This window comes from Sphaeroforma arctica (assembly GCF_001186125.1).
Source record: "Sphaeroforma arctica JP610 unplaced genomic scaffold supercont1.764, whole genome shotgun sequence".
In the NCBI taxonomy this organism is placed as follows: Eukaryota; class Ichthyosporea; order Ichthyophonida; genus Sphaeroforma; species Sphaeroforma arctica.
The window spans coordinates 32,050-42,186 of NW_014039794.1; the positions used below are offsets into that span (position 1 = coordinate 32,050).

Genomic DNA, 10,137 nt, shown 5'->3' on the forward strand with positions numbered 1-10,137 from the left:
TAGCATGAATACAACCTGCTTGATGCCTGATCTCCGTGTCACACGTGCCATGCGCTGCACTCTCACAGAGGTTTCAGCTGCAAGGGGGAGTGATGACGGAGCACGGGATCTCTGCCGAGAGTCCGGTGGTTATGGGAGAGTCTGCAGCCATCAAGTGAGTTTGCGACGCCAAATGTTTGGTTTATCGTGTCTGTTTTATATTCCGTTCTGGTCCATGTGGTATTTGGTTGCTAGAGCTCAGTGCAAGCGCGAAACATCGGGTGGTCATGGGAGAGGCTCACATGAGTTTGCGACATATGTTTGATTTAGATCTGTTTGACATTTTATATTCTGTTCATGAGATGGTTAGTAACGTGTTTGCGACGCCAGATGTTTAATGTATCATGTCGGCTTCATATTCTGTCCTGGTACATGTGGTACTCTGCTATAAGCACTCAGTGTAACCGCCGTATATATATATATATATGTGTGTGTGTGTGCTGTAGGTATGTGATCGCCTGCTGCTGGTGTGTGTGACTCGTTCTGTGCTCTTGTCACGTCAGACCTCACCTCACCCATTTGCACAATAGTTCAAGATGGGCCCCTTGAAGTGGCTACTATTAATATCGAATGTTACGTTGATTTCAGACACGTACAATATGTATAATACCTATCATATTGTATAATACCTATCATATTGTATAATACCTATCATAATATCTATCATACCTATCATAATTTATAGAATGATAATATCGTAGTATATTTTTGGTGGGCACATGATTAATGCTTGTGTTGGTGGAAGGTCCATCTCTTCATGCCCCGCGTATCGTATTTATCCCGGACCAATTCTTCCGCCGAACCTTTCCGTCCGCGTCATATGATTTAAAATTGGTTTTTAATTCCCTCACGTCGTAAATTTCTCTCACGTCGTAAATTCCTCGCTTGCTTGTAGGGGAGGGCTGTCGTCATGGTGGAAATCGCACTCGCACAAGAAACACGCTGTGGTACTGCCACAGGAAATGGACCACATGAAGTCACTCATCAACCAGCTCACCATACACTACACCAAACCATAGTATGTAAACCCTAACCCCTAAAACATGAAATCACTCATCAACCAGCACACCAAGCCATAGTATGTAAACTTTCAACCTTAAAACATGAAATCACTCATCAACCAGCTCACCATACGCTACACCAAGCCATAGTATGAACACTACATCAAACCTTAGTATGTACACTTGGATACTCGTTCTCCGCATCAGACCATAGTACAGGCGCACGAAAGTATGTGTTCGCTGCAGTAACAGACAGTGCGTGCAGAAGCACTCGCTTACAATAGCAGATGATAGCATGTTTACAATCATATGTATGTATGTGCACAGGGTGTTTAGTCGTCACATAGTCTGGCAGGTGTAATCCGTACTTAACTACTACACCAACACATAGACGTGTCATAAGCACTTATTTACAACCCCAAACCGTTGTATGTGCAATATGAACTCGACTAAACGTATACGCAGTGGTGTGCAGTTTGCGACACGCCTACACATACGCTTTTTATATCGTATGAGTATGTAGACGTGTATGTGTATGTACACGTGTATATATATGCTTATACATACGCCCTTTTTATCATATGTGCATGTACACGCGTATGTGTATGTACACGTGTGTATATATGCTTAGTTAAACGTGTATATATGCTTACCCATACGCCTTTTAAATCGTACACGTACACGTGTATATATACGTAGACGTGGCCCAATCTCATGGCATGCACTGCCACAAGACACCACCCAGAAACTGTGTTGTGCAAGTATCACGTACCCCGTAGTAGCCACCGAGGAACACGTGCACCTGAACACGTGCACCTGAACACGTGTGGCTGAAAAACATAGTGTCCAGAGATACAGTGCCCCTATTCTGATGGGATGTGTTGAATACATCGTACAGTCAAACGCGTAGGGCGTAGTGGGCTGGCCCGCCAGTGGCCGTGTGTGCCGGTTTGTGCGTCTGTTCCCGTACATCTGATCTGCGGATAGGGTTTTAAGGTTTAGTTTAGAACACCAGTACCGTCACTGAATAGTTGTGCATGGAGTGTGTGGATGTACGCATGTACTACGTACCAGAGCAACCGTGTGGTAGTGATGGAGGGCACTGATGACTGGTGTGTGCAAGACTGTAGTTAGCACCCTTGTTCTAATAAGAAGCTCCCAAGCTATAAATAGCACACCTGTTCCTAACAAATAGCTCCCAAGCTATAAATAGCACACCTGTTCCTAAAAAATAGCTCCCCAGCTATAAATAGCGCACTTGCTCCTATGCTATAGATAGCACACCTGTTCCCAAACATAACTGCATTTGCCACACTGACTCGTGTGTACAGTCGGAAGCGCATCAAGACAAAGGAGCACGAGTGGATGAGTGGGCTGGTGGCAGATGTGTGCTCGAGCCACAAGGTCAGCATGACATCGTTTGTCTACTCAAACCACGAGAGTATGATTGGGGCGGTGAAGATCTTCCTGGTGGTATGTGGGAGGTTGAATGTTCTATGGGCGGATACGCGTGGCATAACGGCGTAGACTACCTATAATGCAATGTACTGGCAATGTATATGTATGATACATACATTATATATGTATGATCCATACATTGTACATGTATGATACATACATTGTATGTGTATGATCCATACATTGTATATGTATGATCCATACATTGTATATGTATGTATCACACAATGTACATGTATGTGCCATGCAATGTGTATATGTGCATCATACAATGTATATGTATTAGTCATACAATGTATATGTATATGTCTGGCAATGCATATATATGTGTCATATAATCAACATGTATTAGTCATATAATTTATAGGTATTAGTCATATAATCTATATGTATTTGTTATACAATTTATATATAGGTGTCAAACAATCTACATGTATTAGTCATACAATCTATATGTATTTGTTATACAATGTATATATAGGTGTCATACAATCTATATGTATTAGCCATATAATCTGTATGTATTTGTTATACAATGTACATATAGGTGTCATACAATCTATAAGTATTAGTCCTATAATCTGTATGTATATTCCTTGTATGTTTATGGTTGCATATACCATCTCAAGCGAATTTACGAACGCACTCGTTTAACCGGAGATCTGCATGACACAGGTAAATGTACACGTAGATGTACACACGTGTGAGCAACCTCACCCACTTCTGCTCACACCTACCTTAAGTTCGGTACTGGTTTATAACAAATAACACCAGTATACTCGCACACACCAAGTGTTCCTCTGCTGCACTGTTGCTTTGTGCTTGGTACCCGCACTCGCAGACAGTTGAGTTGAGTAGCGCTCATCAGCTCGCTTGCTTAAGGCCTGTGTCCTTTTGCATCGGTGTGTGTTTTATTGTGCCCTGTTGGGTTACGTCACGTCGAGTTGGGTTGGGTTGGGTTGGGTTGGGTTGGGTTGTATTGTTTGTCATTGTATTGCGAAGTGTTATCATTCCACTCCATCTGACATTCTGTGCTGCTCTGTGCTGCAGATATGGAACATGATGCTGAATCATCTGGACGATACCGTCTATGAGAACAAAAAGGTCGCCTTCCAACTCATTATTGCGTGCATGCAACGGTCTGAGGTGAATCTTTTTGTCACCTTGCGCAACTCGTATGTGCGTTTTCATTGGTCCTCTTGGATTATGTGCGTTTTGATTGGTCGAAAGGCTGTGTGAGAGTGCTTCTGTGCATCACGGTGTCTGGCTGACGTTTGTCCTGTCCTTCATACCATCCACACTGTGTTTATGACATGCGTATATATCTGTGCTGTCGTTTGGTTTGGCAGCGGCCCATCAAGTCATACACTGTACAAAGAGTGTCACCTGCGCAAGTGCTTCTGTTCCAACTGTTGTATTATCTACCCATCAAGTGATATAGATGTACAAAGAGTGTCACCTGCTCAAGTGCTTCTGTCCCAACTGTTGTATTTGGTCATATGATCGGTAGGAGAGTCGATTGGTACACCTACCCCCCCCCCCCCCCCCCTTTCACTCTCATTGTCTTCTTGTTCCGTCATAGTTGCCCGGCTACTTATCATTAGCCATACAAACCTTAGTTTTTAATCTGCATTCGTTCTGTGGCGCGTTATAACCCCTAAACCCCAAAATTTCTAAAAACTCTAAAAACCCTAAAATCCTATCAGCTGGTGCTGCTATTGCATCTCTTCAGGAGGGGACCACACGCCGACCGACCATTCGAGTTGGCGAAAGAAGTCATCATCCAAGTCAGGTACCTATTTAGAGATGTGCACATGTCGTATATCAATGTCGTAAATTGTATCTTCAAGCGGTTCAAGCATTATACGCGATCTGCACATGTCGTAAATCAATGTCGTAAATTGTATCTGGCGTGAGAGGTATAGTCGTTGTGCGAGACTATTTTTACACTTTGTTGCTGTCGTTTCGTGACTTGTATTGTGACTTTGTAAAGATCTTTTGAACTGAGAGAATGTTCAGTCATTGGTAGGGGCTATCTGTACCTGCTGATGCCAGTGACCACACGCATGAGTCCAGCCGTGTGTTTCATTACTACCGTTTGTACCAATACCAGCAGCAGCTAGTGTGTGATGCGTCTATGGTTGGCGATTGTGTGGGGTGAATTAGCGTCTCTTGCCGCTCAGAGGTGTCTGTCTTGTCCTCAGGTCGAGCGTACGTCACTGACAGTGACGTATTGCTTGCAATGTCTATGCGACTCTAACCTCATCTCCCACTTATACTGATCCCACTCCAGTTTCGCATAAAGCCGGACGTTGTCGTGTTGTCAGGTTGCCATGACGACCAATTCTATCATCAATTCATCACCAACTTGTATGTCCTCTGCTCAGGCTGAGCATGTACCGGACATCCTTGTATAGTCAGCAAAAGAGTTCAATCATAGTCTCATCTCCAACTTATATTCTGATCATGCAGGTCCAGCATGTATCGCACTCTGTCGTACTGTTTGAATAAAATGAATAGCCGCGTTATGTTCGGCGAACTGGTATGTGTGACGCACTACTGGCATAAACAAATCTAAATGTCATATATATATATATATATATATATATATATATCTATATATCTATATATCTATCTAAATATCTATATATCTATATATCTATATGTCTATATATCTATATATCTATATATCTATATATCTATATCTATATATATATATCTATATATCTATATATCTATATACGTATATACGTATATATATATACATATATATATATATATATATATATATAGTCTGATCGGTATGCGTGATACGATTGTCTGACAGTTCATCGTACCACGATCAAATGGTCTGACACTTGAACATCTACGATACATTTGTCTGACATGTTATCATACCATATACGGATACATTCACTCACATCACCTGCTGCCTACGCCATATTCTCACAGAAAGTGTTTACGGCGAAGGTGGTGTGCATCGCGTGCTACATGATACCGTCCATTCTCAAGAAAGTCCAGGAAGCCATCCTCCCCAAAGCAAAGAGAAATACAAGTATGTCGTATGCATGTTAATACAAGTCTATCGTATGCATGTTGCATAAGTATGTCGTATGCATGTTGCACAAGTATGTCGCATGCATGTTGTATACATGTCGTGTTTTTGTTTCTTCTGAGCGGTGTGTTGCACAAGTATGTCGTATGCATGTTATATACATGTCGTGTTTTTTTCTTCTTCTGAGCGGTGAGCCTCGGGTAAGCTCTATCGATTATCGGCTCAGGCTTGTGGAGGGATGGGCAGTGTAACGAATTAGTTCCAAAGATGTGTGACTGTTATGTATATGTATATTTTATATCGTTTCGCATAAATGTTCGTGTATCTATACCCGTATAAATACGTATATACATTGCATCTTTGAAGAGATTAAGGAATGGGCAGTGTAACGAATTAGTTCCAAAGATGTGTGACTGTTATGTATATGTATATCTTATATCGTTTCGCATATATGCTCGTGTATTTAAACCCGTATAAACACGTATATACATTACATTCCTGTAGAGATTGAGGAGTGGGGCGTGGCACAGTTCAGCTTAGAAGAGAGTGTGTCAGAAGCACTCGACCCCATCATGTTCGAGGCCATTTACAACGACTTCGAAGACATCCCGTACGTCGACAAAGCAGTGCTTAAACAGATGGAGGAAACCCTACCCTATGGTACGTAAGCGTGTGCATATTAGCCTATGTAGGACAAGTGTGTGTGTATGTGTGCATATTAGCCTATGTAGGACAATGTGTCTGTATATGTATGTGTCTGTATATGTATGTGTCTGTAGATGTATGTGTCTGTAGATGTATGTGTCTGTATATGAATGTATCTGTTTATGTATGTGTTTGTAGATGTATGTGTCTGTAAATATATGTCTGTAGATGTATGTGTCTGCAAACATATGTCTGTAGATGTATGTGTCTGTATATGTATGTGTATGTATATGTATGTGTCTGTATATGTATGTGTCCGTATATACATGTGTCTGTAGATGTATATAGACGTATTTGCCAGTGTTCAGTTAGTCTATGTTCAGTTAGGTGGATGTTCGTGTGTAGATATGAGCGAGTTTTATTTTCATGCCTGGGTCTATAGTTCGCAATGAGACTGATGCAGAGTGTCGGAACATGTTTGTCTACGTGTGTGCTCAGTCAAGTGTATATACGTGTGTTTGTGTTTATGTTTCTTTACGCCGTCAAGTCTCAAGCTTACGGCACATACTCTACACCATCAACCTAAAACCCTTCATGTTTAATGCCATTGGTATCAACACCAACAACATCTATATGCACTCGCAATCAAATTACCCAATCGTTTCTGCACAATAACTTCCTATCTATAACATGCAAGCGCGGGTGTGTGCGTTGATTTTGTGATTCTTCGTACGCTCGCAGTATATACCTGTATGCACACACACGTGCATATACATGCGTGTGTACGTACCAGATCTCATGTCTGTCAATCCGAATACGTTGACCAACGCCCAGACGACTGACTATCTCGGTCAACCCTCTCGTGCGCGAGATATGCTTACTGGTCACAACCCACTCGACCTTATTCTGACACGTGACAGGTGACACGTGGGTTAAAGACATTGAGTCGCGTCAGGAGTCGTTCTACCATACTGCAGGCATCCTGGCCAACCACATGTACAACCGTGTGGTGCTGCATGAGGGGCTGCAGTGGCACATGGTCCCTGGGTGAGTGGGTGGGGTTGTGTATGATGGTGCATGAGGGTTTGTAGTGAGTGGGTGGGGTTGTGTGGTGATGTATGTGTGTGTATGATAAGGTGTGAGTGGTTGTGGTTGTTTGGTGATGTATATGTGTGTGTATGATAAGGCGTGAGTGCTTGTGGTTGTGTGGTGATGCATGTGTGTGTGTATGATAAGGGGCGAGTGTGAAGGGTTGTGTGGTGATGTATGTGTGTGTGTATGATAAGGGGTGAGTGCTTGTGGTTGTGTAGGGATGTATGTGTGTGAGTATGATAAGACGTGAGTGCTTGTGGTTGTTTGGTGATGTATGTGTGTGTGTATGATAAGGGGTGAGTGCCTGTGGTTGTGTGGTGATGTATGTGTGTGTGTATCGTAATGGTTGAGTGTTTGTGGTTGTGTGGTGATAGATGTATGTGTGTGTGATAATAGCCATGTGTTTCTGTGAATGTGTGGATGTGGATGTACGTCTAAATCTATCTGTGATGATGCCGTGTATGAGTGCAAATGACGTGCGGATCTGGTTGGAAGTCTTGTACTATATATTATGTAGTACTTACTGATAGAGACATGTATAAGTGATAGCGGACATGTGGATTGTTGGATATACAGTCATAGATTTATGTATGCATGTATGTTTGTTTACAGGCATATAGACCAGTAAATGTGGATATATATGCATGTATGTATGTTTGTAGACACGCTTATAGATCAGTTAATGTGGCTATGATTGAATATTAGGCTGATGCTACGTATGTAGATTGCGTGGATCTCGTGCACGCGTGTGAATAACTATTTCATGCGTGTGAGTTTGTATGTCGATTGTGTTTGTTGTGTGCGCTGCTTTGATAGCCGTTCAAATGTTTTGTTAAAACGTTTGATGCATATATGAGCATGTTTTATGTCAATACTGATCAAAAACGTTTTAGTATCCCGGTCTTCATATGTGTTAGTGTTAGTCACCCCTTCTGTTGTAATGTCGTTTCAAATGTGCAGATCAATATCACAATCCTACTTCTTATGAAATGGCTGTAGCACTCTGTCTTCATTTAGTCACCCTGTACATAATCTCATTCTCTGTTGTAATGTCGTTTCAACTGTGCAGACCAATATAATAATCCTACTTCGTATGTAGTGGCTGTAACACTCTGTCTGTACATAGTCTCATCCTCTGTTGTAATGTCGTTTTAACTCGGCAGATACCGTTACGTTGTCAAAGCAGTTCTCATCGAAATGGACAAAATGAGTCCCGATAAGTACAGCAACGCAATGGTATGTCACAGGGCCACTCCCCTTCATTGCCTGTATATGCACCATGCATAGCGTTAAATACAGCAACGCAATGGTATGTCACAGGGCCACTCCCCTTCACTGCCTGTATACGCACAATGCATAGCGTTAAATACAGCAACGCAATGATATGTCACAGGGCCACTCCCATTCACTGCTTGTATATGCACCATGCATAGCATGCGTTACTACGACAGTACACACCTATGCGTGTATGCATGTAAAATAATCTGGATAAACCCTACAAGTCGAAACCCCAATCCCAACGAGACTATAAATCTAGATATCCTCTATCGCTGAACTATACACCCCTGCAATTTTAAACGCCAAACTCTAAATTTTTCCGCAGTTACGGTGTCAGGACTTTCTGATCTGCAACCCAGACACGCTGACTACACTCATGGCACTGATGTTTAAGAACACTCGCGCCCAAGACATCATGCAAGTTTCGGCCGCAATCAACCATCTGGACGGATGGTATGTCACAGCCAGCGTGTTATGTGTGTAGACAAATACGTTTTCGCGTATGTTTTGTGTGCACAGGCATGTTCTTTTATATTTTGTGTATGTACTTTCATACTATGTGTGTATGCAAGTACGTTCTTGCTTATCGTGTGTGTGTACAGGTATGTTGTTTTATATTCATGTATGTTCTTTCGTACTATATGTGTATACAAGCACGTACTTGCTTATTATGTTTGTGTACAAGTATGTTCTTTAATATTTTATGTATGTACTTTCGTACCAAGTGTGTATGCAAGTACGTTCTTGCATATCATGTGTGTGTACAAGTACGTGAAAACGCATGTGTATAATGTGTTGTGAATCACTGTCAGGGGACAGGTACGTATATAGCATCACAATTGTGGGCGTATCAGCATATAGCATCACAATTGTGGGCTTATCAACATATATATGCTTGGATGTGTTCCTATATGTACTCGATGTTTTATATTCTAGTGATCACATGTAACTATCCTGTGTCTAATTACGCGCACAGACTAGTCACCGTACGTCATACGCACTTTATCTATGTATATGTTTGGAATCACGGCGACGATCGGTCTGTATACACTTGCTATCTCCGATACCAATCTCAGTAAAAGCATCGACCGAGTACGAACAAAACATGTAAGCAGTATAATTTAGGGTTTAGGGTTTTAGGGAGGGGAATGTAAGTAATATAGTCGAAGGAGTATCAATGCGTGTAACAAACGAAATGGTAAAGTCAAGCTGAAGGGTCACGATTAACTACGATTCTCAGACGATACACAGCCCATATACACCCAAGTGCACGCAGTACAGTGTAACTGTACTGATGTGTTGGCAGCAGCCGTGTGGTGATGCCAATCTGTGCACAGTAACGTACCAGTAAATACTTTCGACTCATCGCGTGGCTGGCATTTGTATTGGGCTGCAGGTTCTCTGCTCTGGAGGTGAACTTCCCGTCATTGGCCCACCACTTACCCAAGAACTTCAACTACGATTTGCTGCTAGTGGGTATGTGTGGTGACATGTCTGCGGGGATATATGTACTATATGATAAGGTATACGTTTGTGTATCCATCCTAAGTACATATTTATATTTATATT

At 42.0% G+C, this 10,137-nt stretch overlaps 1 protein-coding gene across 1 annotated transcript in view; it reads left to right on the forward strand.

Annotated features, from left to right (window-relative positions):
• Nucleotides 1–83: 83 nt before the first annotated feature.
• SARC_08466 (hypothetical protein) overlaps nt 84–10,137 on the forward strand; it is a gene marked incomplete at its 3' end in the record, with an annotated part of 11,156 nt that continues 1,102 nt past the window's right edge. The window contains exons 1-12 of the mRNA XM_014297557.1: nt 84–154; nt 935–1,057; nt 2,372–2,513; nt 3,549–3,644; nt 4,205–4,290; nt 4,971–5,040; nt 5,451–5,553; nt 6,058–6,213; nt 7,119–7,245; nt 8,454–8,526; nt 8,894–9,021; nt 9,965–10,044. Coding sequence (XP_014153032.1) covers nt 93–154; nt 935–1,057; nt 2,372–2,513; nt 3,549–3,644; nt 4,205–4,290; nt 4,971–5,040; nt 5,451–5,553; nt 6,058–6,213; nt 7,119–7,245; nt 8,454–8,526; nt 8,894–9,021; nt 9,965–10,044 — 1,246 coding nt within the window. The remainder of the gene's footprint in view (nt 155–934; nt 1,058–2,371; nt 2,514–3,548; nt 3,645–4,204; nt 4,291–4,970; nt 5,041–5,450; nt 5,554–6,057; nt 6,214–7,118; nt 7,246–8,453; nt 8,527–8,893; nt 9,022–9,964; nt 10,045–10,137) is intronic.